The following is a 15,939-nucleotide window of genomic DNA, read 5'->3' on the forward strand; positions in this document are numbered from 1 at the left end:
AGACTGCTGTTCAGTCACAAGCACACACACAGATAATATTCATATGCGCTGCCAAACGTAGACTGATCCATGGACACCAGAGGCACTTCGTCAGCTTCAGTTAGCATCCAGTGTCCACTGTGCTGTGGTCACCCGGATTATAACTTGCTGGTCAGTGCATGTGTGTTAACTCTTGACTGACACGACCTTCCAGCTAAAACAAATGGAAGACATCAATCAGTCCCACAGAGGAAGCCTGCAAATACTCTAGTATTCATGAGTTCACAAGGGTAAAAGCTGTTACCACAAAGGTTGAAAAAAAATAATCTGGTGTGCTCTTGCCCTGACCATGCTGGAAATGGACAGAATAATGTGATAGGACTGAGGACTTGAATGGATACTTTGACATTTTACCAAGTATGTTTGACTGACACCTCGCAGATCAGATGGTGTATGCTATCACTGAGCTTATCACTATTTATAGTAAGCTTACTCCGTGTTAAAGTAACATGTTTTGTTTTGTTTTTTTCCCCGTCATCTGCATGTACTCATTCACAATTTGTTATTGTTCTACTGTGCTTGTACTTCTACTATTTTGGGCTTCTGATGTCTTTTCATTGCAAATTATGTACTGACCAGGTTATTTTAACTTCCCTCTCACAATATGTCATACATCTTTTTTTTAATCAGAAATAACTAAAGTCTATTTGTTATGTTATTTTGTACCACTTACTGGGATCTGAGTACATAAACACTTTGCTGTAATAAAATCTTTGTACATAACGGCCAATTTTACATAAGAGCCAGGCGATTAGGGATGAAATGTTAAGCCTTGAAATATAAATGTTCATTTGAATTACATATTTTTAAATTCTCTTAATTCCTATGTTTTTAATGTATCTTCATATGTTAAAAATATCTGCAAAAATTTTACATCTCTTTATTTTCTACCATTTATCAAGATCTGAGTCACAAGGGTAGCAGCTCATCCAGAGGGTACTGAGCGATCCCAAGTCAACCAAGAGATGTAATCTCTCCAGCATGTCCTGTGTCTGACCCACAACCTCTTCCTGGTACGACATGCCCAGAACCTCTCATCTAGGAGGCACCCAGAATTTATCCTATTCAGAGACCTTGACCATCTCGACCTGTTCCTTTTGATGTGGAGGAGTAGTGGCTGTACTCTGAGTCCCTCCCGATTGATCAAACTCCTCACCCTATCTGGGGAAGCTCATTTGCTTGTCTCTGCGATCTCATTTGGACACAATCCAGAGTGCGTAGCCATAGGATAGGATAGGAATGTGGATTAACCAATAAACTGACACCATCGCTTTCATGCTCAGCTTTCTAATTTGTTACGATTGGTCAAGAGTTGCTCCAGACACGACACCAATGTGTCAGTCAATCTCCCACTCCCATCTCTCTTCACTTGTGATTAAGATCCCGAGATGCTTAAACTCCTCCACTTGGAGCAGGAACTTGTCCCTAAATTTGAGCAGACACTTCTCCATATTTCAGCTGAGAACCATGCACTCAGACTTGGAGGTGCTAATTCTCATTTCCATCACAAAAACAGAGGTGACAACACTTGGCTGTGCCTAGAAATTCTGTCCATAAAACTTATGGACGGAATCAGCAAAAGTGCACAGGGCAGCCTTGTCAGATTCCAACACCAACCAGGAATGGGTAAGACTTATTACTGGCAACATGGACCAAACACTCACTGTGGTTGTACAGATGCCTTCTGTCACACCAACTGTGTGCATGTCCTCCTTCACTACATCTATGAATCTCATCTGAATGATTGTTCAATGTTGTTGTACTAAATTCTAACTTCATTAATGCTGAAAAAGTTTGGTTGTTCACTAGTGGCGCCTGAAACATAAATACTAAAGATCTTTTGTGAAATTGCAACTTTGTTTTCTGTTACTTATCCAGGTTCTGTCATCCCACACTACAATACAGCCTCAGCAACATGCAAGAACATTACACAAGGCAAAGGAAGCCATACACAAGTGCATGGATGCATATGCACAATGCTAACAGTTGAGAGAACCAGAGAAGTGGAGATGTAGGAACCTGCAAGCAGGATAAATCAATGACATCCTCTTGTCTCTCTGTCTCTCCCTCTCTCTCCATCACTCTGCTCCTATGTCTATCTCTCCTGTTTCCATGCCCTTTTCCATCTTTCTTTCACTCATGCATCTTTTACAGCTTCCTCTTTCCATCCTTTCTGCAATCTCCCACCTGGCCTGGAGGTGCGGGGCATGGTGAATGAAGAGTCATGCAAATCTACTTAATAAGATGGAAAAAAATGAGGAAAATAGAGATTTTTCTCCTTGGAGACATTTTTGTCTATCACTGTCTTCCATTCTTCAGTTACCATAACACTGCATGTTTCCAACCAGACCAGCTTTCTGCAGCTTATTTATAAAATTTTACTTTACTTCACGAGCCAATCAAAATGTCTTTTTTTTTCAGATCAATCACTCTAACCTCTCTCTGTGTTTTACCATTACCTTATTTGTCTCACCCTGGACCTTTTCATATACCATTGACAGTCGGTTTCAGTGGTACTGTATTAGCCCTCATCCATAGAGCTTGGTAACTTGCCCTTCAGGGCTGTTGCCTCTCAGATGTGTTCCATAATCACAGATAATCTGAAGCGCTGCTCAACATGCTGTGCATGAATAATCCAAATTAATTAAACATTTTAATATGCCTATTTCTGTGTTATCAGCTATAATGTATTTGATGTTATCAGGAATCTTTATCTGGCCTGTAGGTCTTGGGATTTCAGTTTTGTCTCAGCTGAGCTACAAATGCCTATTTATTAAATAAAAAAAAAATACTACCTCAATCTTCCTCGGGGATGTCCCTTTATTTATATATATGCATTTTTTTCTCTTCGGGTGAACCATTTCATGACATGTTAAACAACACTTAATGCTGGTTAGAAAAAAAGGTGATAAGTCAGGTAGCATTAGTTTAGGCATTGAATTCAGTAAAAAGCTATTTCAGCAGATATATGGAGGATCCTGTTGGGACAGTGCACTGCCGACATCAAAACAGAGACAAACCACAGGATATTAGTCTGTGAGCCAATAACAGGTGTGTTATTGAAAGGAAACACAAGACAGTGCTCAATTTTGTCTGACATTTTTCTGCTTACTGTAGTGGTATTGAAGTAAAAATATATCTGGGACATGTGTTCAGAATAAAAATTCACCATTGTTGTCCCTTTAAAACACTACATAGAAGCTTTTGTTGCATCCTGATCCAAAGGTTATTTCATATGTCTGTGGAGTGCTGGTGAAAAACAGCTTTGTGTGTCACTGTGGCTTGGATTTCTCAAATTTTAACAGTAATTAACCCTGTCTGGAACTCAGTTTCTGGCTTTGTTTCTATAGCAGAATCTCTCTGTGTGTTTATGTGCTAAACGAGAGGAAACTCTGCGTCTCCCTCTCTGTGTCACGCATTTATGGTCATGCAGACTGACATAAATTGTTATGCAAAAAGAAAAAGAGTTAACTGAACATTTTCAAACATGTCAGAAGATTTATGCAAATGCACGTGTGAATGGGCTTGCATGTGTTCCCAAGTGACTGCAGCTATTAAGGGTATTTGAGCTTGTGCGCGCATTAAGAGATCGCATAAAAGAAAAAATGTCTTTCAATCATTCAAAACATGTAATGGTGGGGAATGTTTTTCACATGGTGGCGGGACTGTGAAAAGGCTCCCAGGGTCCCATGACTCTCTGAAGTCACTTAACATAATTTACCACATATGTCAAATAAGACTGGAGATGATAATTGAAGTGACCTCAATTTAGGAACACTGCAGTTTGCAGGCCATTGATTTGCATAAAGAGGGAGAACGTTTCAATCTCTCCTCCAAAAGATGGAGAATATGAGCCCATGTGTGAGTGGAAGGAGACCATGGGCATATGTGAGAGTAAGAATGTAATGATTGTGACTCTATTATGACCTGAGCTGCTGTTTCTATCGCTTGCATGGGATCTGAAAGGATTAGGTCATCTATCTCCTTTCTAGCTGTCTCTTGTGCTGTTCAGCTTGTTTCATTTTATCTCTCTTTTCTTCAAATCTAAACCTCCTTCCTTCTTATCTCCTCAGTTAGCCACAAGCCTTTTTTTATTGTGGCTGTTTTAAAGTACTCGATGCCGTTTTTCTCTCTGAAGTCATTTAAGATGTAGCTGATAGCTAACGAAGCAATTACACATGGCAGTCTTGTCGCCTCTCTGTAAGAGATCAGTGGAGCCTGACATGCCTGTATATGTATATATAGAGAGATATATAGGCTCTGTGTATAGAAACCGAAGGTAATGGAGCAAAAATCCAATTCTACTACAGTGTAGTGGTAATAATTATGACAGATCTCAGGTATTTGCTACTATTATTATCGCTCGATAGCTGTATGCATCTGTGTGAAGTATGATGGGGATAAAGTCAAAGCGGATTGGTGAAGAAGAATCTAACAGGGAGATGAAGAAGGAGGAAGTTGTAAAAGAGAAAGGCGCTCAGAAGAATACATTAATTAAGTAAAAGACAACAATAACAAAAAACCCCAAAAGTTATTAATGAAACTGTGAGCAGGCCTAGGAAAGCTCAAAGAGAAACCGTGAGGAAGAACAGAAAAGAAAGGTCAGGTTAAGTGGTATGCTCACATGAAACCAGTGGTATTACTATAATTAGGGGAATAAGCATGTATTGTTAATGGTCCGGTTAGGTCAAAAAGGCACACAATAACATTGATTGCAATTTAGCTGGGCTTTTTGAGGACTTGTCAAAAACAGAGAAAGCTTTAATGCAGAACTGTAGTCAGGTACAAGAAAAACACATTAAACTTCATATGGCATGATTAATATATATGTTCTAAAGATGAAGTGTGAGAAGGGAGATGATCTATAATTTATGCAGGAATATAACCAATGGTAATTGCATTTGGTTCCAGACTTAGACTTTTTTTTTTGTTTTCATTTTTTATGGGAAATGTCATGTGACTTCACCACCTATGTTAAAATACAGTACAAGATAACCACAAAGCAATTTATAAATAACGGATCAAAAGTTTCTATAAGGAATGTGGTCCCTTTATTTGTTTACACTTCTGTAACACGGGTCACCAGATCTCAGGGGTGGTTAAATAAATATGTTACAACATTTCAGCAGTGAACAGAACACGTGGGTTTATTTGAGTTTCAAGAATTTTCTTTTCAGCAAACATATGACAAAGCTTATACAAAAGCTTCCTTCTCTCTGTTTGCTCTGAAGTGTAAACGACCCAGAGTCTATGAAACTGAGGAACTTTATCAGTAATTCATACAAATGAAAGAAACTGTTTCTGTTCCTTTTATTTCACGGCTGTTTTTTACTTTGCCATTATTATTTCTTTCATAAGAATACCAGCTTGGATTGAAAATTATAGAGTGCGAGCCTTTTTCTTCCAGCTTTCCTTTCTGATGGCTCAGTTTTTTAACCATGATAAAAAAAATTGGCTGTTGGTGACAAATATATATTTTTATTACAGTATTTTTTTTTTGCAATCATTTTTTTATTATTATAAATTTTTGTAGTATATGTGCACCTAACACATAAAAGTTATTGGCTTGGTCTACATATTTTAGAAATTTAGAAAATTATGCAGTAAGGTCAACTTTTCTTCTTTAAAAAAAAATCTTTTGATTTAGACTGATTTAAGTTACTTTATTTTACATGCTGTACATTTTACTTTGCAAATAAAACAAGACCTATGCATCACTTAAGCACACAGTACAAAAGCAAAAAAATGACTTGAGTGAGAGAACCAGATAGCTTTCATAATATTAAGTATATTTAAATTAAGTATATTCTTTCTTAGCTTTTTTTGGTAAGCACACAATGCAGAGGAGAAAGGAAAAATAACAGCTCTTGGTTTTCATTGCAATCAGCATGCAATGGTGAAACTTCTGCAACGTACCCACATTTGCATTCAGGGACTACAACTAATTGAATGGCTGATGTATTGGTGATAGTTCTTTTTCTGCTGATATACCAGGATATTAATTTCTTTTCTAGTTTTTCTTCTCCATGGATTTATATACATAAAAAGGTTCCAGCAGGACTTTCCTCTTGCTTTCTTTTTCTGTTTCTGAGTGAATATTTCAGTATATTTCACTATATTTCCAGCCGTACACACTGGCCATGTATGAATTTAATTGAATCCCAATGACAAATGAACAAATGTTCAGAGAATTAAGGGAGACTGTGGCAGGAATACTGTATAACAAGTGCTTGAATTCCCTAAGAAGTAATTATGCTCTGCGATTAGGGAATTGTGCCTTAATGTAATTATCCTGTGCTTTAAAGATTAATTTTGTCTGTGATAGCATGCTGTGTTATGTTGGTGCCTCACCACATTATCCATAATCACAGATCACAGTTGTCTGTGAAGAGATCCCTCTGGTACAGAGGGACAGACGCACTGTGCATACGTGTCTGAGGACATCATTTTTGTGTCCTGTTTCTGGAAGTGTATTGGAAACAAGAACATGGACTGAGAACGTCTTCAAGCAACTCACAGAAGTCCACAGAAGCTTTTCTTTCCAAGCTCCTTAGACTACGATGACCTGGATGACTGAGAACCTTCACAGCACTGTCCAGTAGAAAGTTATCAGTATTATGCATAAAACAAGTAATTTAAGTAGTAATTTATTTATCAGCGGTTTTTCACAGAAGTGTGTTCTTTACCACAGACGTATAGATCATCTTAAAAATAAAAATCAGAAATTTGAATGTACAACATCTTTTTTTTAATATAGCCTGCAAAACACCAACTAAGTGCACACATACACCCACAACCACACACTTGCACACAATCCATGAACAAACAATGTTATGAATATGTGCGTGCGTGGCTGTCTTTTATGATGCCTGTTAAAATTCATTATGCACGTATCATTACCAGATAGCATTTGAAGATGCTTCTAATGAATCCAATTAACACCATGCTTTATTGAAGGGGAGGCGAGCTGCAGTGCTCAGGCTTTACCCGACGGGTGGACAGAAAACATAAAAAATGAAAACACAAAAAAATCATTTGTTCTATTCAAGACGTTAATGGCTTGGGAAAGAAAGAAAAAAAGAAAGAGAGAAAGAGAGAATACAGGTGTAAATATGAAAGAGCAGCTGGACTATGCTGCTACAGGGGTGACATGCAAAATGAAGAAATACCTGTGTAAATATGAGACACCATTTAGAGACTAGGTGCAATGGAATTCCCCAGTAAATCCAGGAATTATGCAAATCTACTCTACGCATTTGAAGAAATTATCCTCCCTTCACCCACAGTAGAACGCCACACAGAGGTTCTGTTTTAACTACTTACCCTACTGACTCCCCGTCCTCTATCTTCTCCATAATTTGTGCCCAGGATTTCAAAGAAGATGTTGGGGTTAGTGCCGTTGTCAGTGAACTCCAAGAAACTGGTCAGGCCGCTCACCCCGAACTGCAAGGAAAAGATTTAGGATGTGTTATTTTTGGTTTATCTTACAATTATTGTTGTTATCGTCAAAATTACTGTAATTATTATTGTGATTTTCATCACTATAATGATGTCAGCTTTTGTTTTGTCACTTCTCCCTACATATCTTAGAAAACTAACAGTTTTTTCAGCAAAAAAAAAAGTAATGGTAACTGTACACAGCGAAACCGAGACACGTATGATTTTTACATCGCATTCACATTCATATTATCACAGTCGTAGGTATTGTGTGTGACATTTGACAGTGATACTTAATACAGGTGGTCTCTTGTGATTTTTTTTTCTCATCATGGAGGCATTACTTTCTCAGTTACTGTGATAGCAAAAGAATAAACATTCCATTTCACCTACATACACTTTAGTAACCTTCGGTGAATGGACCAGAGCATTATTAATCTGTAGCGTATAAACTGCGAGTCTGCAGACAGGCCAATGTCATGCCTCATGTCATTTTTAGGGATAATTATTCAAGTTACTGTGGTTTCGCCACGCGGATAAATTTGTGCAACTGTCAGACGCTGGAGAAGGACTGAAAGGGCATACCGTTGTCTCATGCTGCTGTCATATATTCAGTGGGAAAACTTCAGCTTCTGTTGATGTTTGTCAGGATAGAAGTTACAGTGATTTGAACTGATGAAAGCAACAACTGTTTATATTTTAGGAAAGTCAAATAAATGCGCTCATGGTTAATTTCAATAAGGAAGATCAATATTCACTCATCTGCCTGCTCTACAGCGTGTTAGGCTGCTTTTCTGTTTTCTACATCACTTTCACTTTTCCCCGCTGTCAATCTCAATACTGACATCATCATTCTAGTCCAATCGTCTTTTTACCCGTCTTCTTTGGGGCGATCAGCCTCCAGTTTGCACAGTTTAAATCTTTGCTCTCCGTCATTCTCGCTTTCAGATTCTCATTCATGCAACCCACCTCATCCCCAACTTCACCTCACTGACACCTCAGTCAGAGCTTTTCATCTTCACCATCACCAGTGTCTAGACTCCCGGGGGTCCTGCAATAAATCCTTTCACAGCTGATCGGCGGAGTGTAATCGCCATATACATTAATATCTCTATCTAAATAAACCAAGTTCAATTCTTTCAAGTAATCTCTTTTTATTGAACCCTCCTTATTTGATATCTGATGTCTGAGTTATAGAATAGTGACAGTCTTCCCAATTTTTGTAAATAATATTCTGAGAATTTGCAGTAATATCTCTCTTTCTGTACTCAAACACACCAGATGTATATGTGTGTCTGTCATAAGCGTGCATACCCCTAATGCTGATATGCTTTGAAGAACAACTAGTTATATTAGTATGTCTATGGCACTTCATTAGATATGGTAATGTGCTATTGGGATTACTAATCTATGTAAATATTTTATTCACCTGGGATGAGTGCACGTACTTAGACGCACACTCAGTATATTGCATGTTTACATCTCTGCATCAACAGCTGAGGTTGAAACATGCCCTTAATAGTCATTTAGGAGAACCTGGATGGAAAAGATGTTTTATTAAGTCTAAGAAGAGAAATAAAATAACAGCGAAATGAAAAAAAAATAGACTTTTTAATTTTTGGATACTTGACAGAACTAAGATGAAAGTAACAGCGTATGTGTGTTATAATAACAGCAAAAATAAATTGAGAATCGTTAAGCCTAGATTTGAAAACAGTCTCCCAGGTGCTGCAGTAGATGTAGGGGCTGGGTCACAGGCCTTACAATGCCTTTAAAGTAATCAATAAAATTTTAAAATGAGTCCTAAACCTTAACAGTTTATGTCGCAGAGATTCAAAGGTGGAAATGTAGCAGGCAATACATAGTCTTCTAAGCACAAACACAACACGCACTTCAGGTGTAACAGCAGCATTTATTCTCCACTCTGAGTTTGTCAATGAACACCAGACAACAACATCAATAGAGCTCCTCATCAACACCTGCAAATTAGTATTTATCATTACCATATTGGCCCCACATACCAAAACACTGATTAAACACACAGGCACGCACAGCAAGTAAAGAACACTGCTGATACAGTGCGAAATGGAACTGATGCCAGGCTGTTGAAATCAACTCTATTACTGCTTAGGGCTCTTTAACAGAGCTCTGCTGAGACAGTCATCAAGGTTGGTTTAGCAGCCGGGGCTGGCTGATGAAAGTGTTGCCAAACCCCAGCCTGATCGCAAGGTGAAGTGCAGAGATAGATATGAAAGCCATTGCGCTGCATTTATTATTGTCTGACACTAATCCTAAATTAGCATTTCACTTGGCTTCATCATTCAGTCAAACTGTCATCCCTGGAGTATTTTTTTTTTATTATTGATATCAAAACAGGGGGCATTGATCCAATTGGATTTAACAGTGATGAAAGTGTTGCCAAACCCACGCGTAAACTCAAGGTGAAATGTTGAGATTCCTAAAATCACAACTGCAGAATGAAGTCCTCTACCTGCCAAAAGCCAAATATGCAGGAACTGAGAAGAAATTGCCGACTGGTGGATTTACTTTGTTCATGCAGTCTGTTGAATGCACGATCACTTGGTGTCTAAGGTGTACTCAGGACAAAGGTAGAAAGCTATCATTAGATTTATTGATAAAAAAAATTGATCTCTCTGTGATGAGAACAATATAAAAGTTAAGACAGAGTTTTTTCAGAACCTTATCCATTCGCATTCTTACACACTTACATTCACACCTATGAGCAATTTAGAATCACCAATTAACAGTAAGTGCAAACATGCAACCCACACAAACATGGGAAGAACATGCAAACCCCACAGAGAAAGGCCCCAAGCCAGATGATGGCATCTAACTCAGGACCTTCATACTGTGAGGCAACAGTGCTACTATTATTATTATTGCTTTTATCATTATTATTACTATGATTAATATTATCCTGGGTTTGAATACACCATCTGGCAGGGGACATGTAAACTCTGTGAAGTTTGTTCTCCCTGTGTTTGTAGGGGTTGTGTGGTTTCTCGCCAAGTACTTTCTGGCTGGCTGGATGGATGGATGATTATTTAAACAAACAGAAATATTTTCCTGGCTGTCCTTGGGATAGTAAAATTTTGAATAAAATTCCAATATTAATCACAGATTATAGTGTTGGTATTACAACATAAATCAATATAAACAGGCTAATAAAATATCCAAGCATTAGTCAGATACTAGAAGTAGTGACTGCAATGTAAAAACATCAAATTAAATCTGAAATTAATTGGAAAACTGAAGATGAAATAAGAAAATGAGAAAACTCATCAGTACTTTGTTATTGCTACAGAAGAATATTTATTTTACATTTACAATTTTTTTTCCTGGGGACCCTGTGACACCCCATTGAAGAGCCGTAGGCTGTGGATCTCTTAAGATCTCACTGTTGGGTTTATAAGGCCATGTTACTCCTAAATTTCTATCTTGTTCAAAGAGAAAATATAAAACAAAGTTCTAAGCTAATTGAACTTAGTGTTCTCCTTTTTAAAAAGAATCGATAAGAGAATCGATAAAGAATCTAATCGTTAAACAGAATCGAAAATGGAATCGGAATCGTGAAAATCTTATCAATACCCATCCCTACTTTTGAGCATTGTTACAAGTGGTCCTCGGCATTTTCACACTGATTTGGCCTTTTCTAAAGTGTCTCAAAGCCAGGAATTGTGCTCATTAATAACAAATAAACAAATAAATAAATGTATCTGGCAAAGACAGTGACACCGCAAATACTGAAATATTATGAAATAACGCAGAGATTTCAAATGTGAGAAGGAAATGCAGGCAGCACTGATAGTAAAAAGCATTGAGATGCCAGGGGGGTGTGGAGTTGCAGTGGACACAGCTCATTGGCAACCCTTGGGATCCATGTCCAAAACATTATTCTTAGCACAGCATCCGAATGTATATATTGCAGATGCCTACAGTGTGGGATACTTCATGCTGATCTAGTGTGTCTGGTACCTCATAATTTCTAAATGTTAAAAAACTGATGGTCTAAATCCAAAAGCACTTCAGGACATGAGTAAATGCCAATGTTTTGATGAAGACAAAACAGTCAAGAATTTACAGTCTGGGCTGTCCATGCTTCAACACACACTAGGGCTACTGAAAAAATCTCCAGTGAATGAATATGCAGACTGTCACAGCCTGCGTGAGAGATGGGGGATCGTGTGATGGACACAGATTAAAAAGAAATTGATATTCAGCATGCAGAAACTGTGCTCCTCTTTTCTCCTGTAGGAGTTGAACACAGGGTTCACAGGGTGTATCACACAATAGATTTGGTCTAAACAATTTTGATGACCCTCTTCTGCACAATGAAATTGATCAAGCATTCAACTCAGGAGCAGAATTTGGAGGGTTTTATACTCATAGCCATTGGGAAATGAATGCTAATGAAATATGGACAATGTCAGAAAACAGCAAACACTTTTTTAGCTTGTTAAACAAATGGTTAGGCTCTGTTTTTTATATACATAATGACAGTGTAATATGCCTTTTTTATATTCTGGTGAAGGTATTGCAATAAAAAACTGTAGTGCCTTACTGCTCTTTTTATGTTTTAAGAGAGCAAGTCTATTATTGAGTGCTGTGCACTAATTTGTATTTCGTCTTAGCACCTAGTGATATGCTACTTTTATAGCATGTGAATCTGAATCTGTTTCATTTCTGCATTCGAATCAGTCTGTAAGGTTTTATATGTATGTCTGTATGGTTTTAAAGTTGCACATTTGGGTGCAATGGTGTTGGATTTGAAAACCCATCAGTTGTAAATACAAAAGCTGTTTATTAACCTCAGCATGTGACTCATCTTAAACTGGATTGGTTCGTTTTTTTGTTGAACTGCGTCCTGACTTACTCTGAATTAATGCAAACACAGTTAAAGACAAACTCTGTGTTCAAGCTGGCTATAAGTTTAGGAGCCTATATCTATTCTGCTCTTCACTGACTGCACAACTATCTGAACTAACATGCCACAGATTTCAATCAATCAAGGCTTTATTCGCCACGTGCAGGTTGCCCTGAAGTGAAATAGGACCCCCATCCCCCCCGGACCTTGCACACACAACACAGATATCACATGGGGATACAGGTCGGAGATCGGTAGCGTTACAGAAAAAAAACCACTGAAATATACACTACAATGGGAAAGTACAAGAGGAAAAAAAGAGACCTCTACTCATGCTGGGCTCCTGGGAGGACAGCATGAGAATAGGAAACAAAAAAACTTCTCTGCACAAAAAAGCACATAAATGTCCACAGTACAACATTATGGAACACGTGACAAGCCACAGGGTCGGGTGGGGGGTGAGGAGTAATCCGAAGCAAACACAGCAGCCATCCTGCCCAGCGCTACCATTCCAGCGCGGGCTCAGGAGGGAACAAGCATCGAAGGCGTTTGGAAAGGGAGGGGGAATTAGTGTGTGCATATCAGTGTATACGTATGTGTGTGCGTGTCCAGAGTTCAGCTGAGACAGTGTCCTTCGCCCTGGTACGCTAAGTAAACAGTTTTCCAGCCAACCCAGGTGGCCTTGCATGGAATGGGAAGGAACAGACTAAACACAGTCATTATCAGGGTGTTTTTGTTCGGCTCCTACCTTGCGACCACAGCTGGCGCCGAAAGGGTATCCGCATGAAGTGATGGTGCTTTTTACTTTAGTGCGAACAGCTCATATGAATGATTTTAATATTGGAAAGAAAATACAATGTTTTATGGAAACTGAATTGGATGTTGCAACACGTAGGCTTATTCTGTGATAGAACAGGTGTTCTATGGCGAGGTCTGTCCGCCATTCATATAACAGTATACGGCTCTCACCGTGGTTTGCTAGAGTTCTAAAGGGTTATGAATGCTTTTTGACACCTTTCAGACTGATACACTGATAATCTAAGTGGATACACCTTGAGGTGACTTTTGTTGTGATTTGGCGCTATATAAATAAAATTGAATTGAATTGAATTGATACAAACATTGGACAGCTGGCTGTATTTGTGAAGTAGTTAGCAGTAAACAAATCTCTGGATCTTATTAAACTGGGATCAGATTTAATAGGATATAGTTGTTTTCTTGACTAAAAGCCACAGGAAGCTGTAGGTACTGACTCCATATTAATGTCTTAAATGTATCGTACCTCACGCACCATTAATCTCAAATTAGCATACTAATTATTAGCCATTCTGGTTGTTTCAACCTGTCAGGAAGCTATTGTTTATTTTCACCAATAATCACCATCTTCACTGTCTCTGCTTGCACTCCTGTGACACATGCACTGCATTACTGCGTGAACTTCTCATTAATGGTAATTGATGTGTTTAAGACATTGCGAAATGAAGTGAACAGAATAAGTTGCAAGTAGGCTCCCTAAAAAAGGTTCACAAGTCTTTAACCACATATGAAAAGTTCTTACTGTATGAACTGAGGATGCTTGCTTGCAGAACAACAACCAGCTTACCTCTGTGCCTACATCTGTGTATACTCAGGTAGACTCACCAGAGCAGCCAAGTACACATTATGCTTGCACACTTGGTGAAACACCTTCCTGTAAGCCTTGAGAGGGAAAAACACAGTGTGAATTTCTTCACCATTTTATACCTTTTTGACAGTATCCAGCATACTCTTGCCTCCCTGCCATGGTTTGGAGTTCTTCCTGATGCAGCTCAGACTGGCCATGCTGTGCCATTTCCTGTCCTCCAACTTTCTGTGGAAGGTATTGGCCAGCAGTAAGACTGTATCATAGATGTAGCGGTTGGTGATCTACAGAAAGAAACATAAAAAGGAAGATAAAACAAGGCAATGCAACTTGAATTGTGTGAGAAAATAAAGACAAACTTGTAATCAGTAATAAGTTTCACAAAACAAACAGTCCAAGCCTTTCCAGGTTAAAATGCTATTAAAATTAAACAATTTATTTCCGGACAAATTCAGCAGCTTCTTGATCAAAAAAGAAAAATATTACCTTGTCTCCTTAAAATCAACAGTACACAGCCTGACTACGCAGCCAACGTTGTTTTTGGGTACTTCTTATAAGTAAGAACAAAAAAAAAGCTTTCAAGATTAAATTAATTAATGTACTGAAAGGTCATTGACACCAAAACAAAAACAAGTAGGAGACAGGAGGAGTCCACTCATTCTGTGATTGATCATTGTGTAATGTACAGTACCAAGCCTCTTGTCTCTGTGTAAATGGGAACGGGGTAAAATAAATGAACTACAATGAATCCACGCCTACACACAAAAAAGCAAGCAAGCAGTGTGGATCCACTCACATTAATGGACAAATGAATACAATCACACAACACAAGCAGAAGCCTTGATCTCTCTAATATTGCATTTTGTACACCAAAAAGAGGCTTTAAACACAATATTTTTTTAATATATTATACTACACAGTGTTTAAATCTTCTTCAACTTTTTGCCCAGTACTTCCATTGCTGTGAAAAAGTATTTGCCAACATCCTGATTTCTTAGGTTTTTTTAAATATTTGTCACACTTAAACGTTTCAGATCACCAAGCTGATTTTAATACTAGACAAAGATAGCCCGAGGAAATACATAATGCCCATAGCTCTGAATGAACTTTATCATGAAAAAATCCTGTACTAGTTTTAGGCAAAATACAACTGGACAAAAACTTTCCAAAAAGTTCAACTTTTGTCTCGTTAGTCCACAGAATATTTTTCCCAAAAGTCTTGGGGATCATCAAGATATTTTTTGGGAAATGTGAAACGAACCCTGGTATTGTTTATGGCCACCAGTAAATTTCTCATTGGAACTCTCCCATGGATGCCATTTTTGCCCAGTCTCTTTCTGACTGCTGAATCATGAACTTTGACTTTACTGAGACAAGTGGGGCCTGCAGTTTTTTAAATGTTGTTCTGGGTTCTTTTGTGACCTCCTGGATGAGTTGCCGATGAGGTCTTGGAGTAATGCTGATAGACCGGTCACCAATGTTCCCTCTAAGCAGCGCACGTGCGCAATTGCGCACTGCTGGCACGGTCTCTGCGCACAGGAAATCTGTGTTGTGCACAAAAAAAAAAAATCTAACCTGCATTGAAATTAAAATTAATACTTTTAACAATTCTGTTTTGCAGTGTTAGTCAGTAAGTGACTGGCTGCTCCCGTATGGGATTAGAATGATGCCACCTTATCCCATAGTCCAGCCAATGATGCGATTCACATTCATATATATGCAGCTAATCAATGTGGTTGACAGGCTATGACAGCGTCCTTATGTGCCGACACCGGTGTTTTAGCGAGCACAGCGGCGTGGCTGATGTGGAGTGAAGCCACGTTAATGACGTGTACAACCATTGGAGATGTGAGCAGGACAGACGGAACAACTGACGGAAAAAGTGTGGACTTTATACCAGTTTTTAAATTGTGTTGGCCACGTAAAACCAGAGTTGTGATTAGGGCCGCCACGATTA

The 15,939-nt window shown here is 38.4% G+C and overlaps 1 protein-coding gene across 1 annotated transcript in view; it reads right to left on the reverse strand.

Annotated features, from left to right (window-relative positions):
• The window catches only part of grid2 (glutamate receptor, ionotropic, delta 2), a gene marked incomplete at its 5' end in the record, with an annotated part of 543,021 nt that overhangs the window by 132,750 nt on the left and 394,332 nt on the right, over window positions 1–15,939 (reverse strand). The window contains 2 exon segments of the mRNA XM_005916136.3: window positions 7,363–7,482; window positions 14,105–14,266. Of these exon segments, the coding sequence (XP_005916198.1) occupies window positions 7,363–7,482; window positions 14,105–14,266 (282 nt within the window).

This window comes from Haplochromis burtoni, unplaced genomic scaffold, assembly GCF_018398535.1.
Source record: "Haplochromis burtoni strain Fernald_Lab_line unplaced genomic scaffold, NCSU_Asbu1 Contig_18, whole genome shotgun sequence".
Lineage (NCBI taxonomy): Eukaryota > Metazoa > Chordata > Actinopteri > Cichliformes > Cichlidae > Haplochromis > Haplochromis burtoni.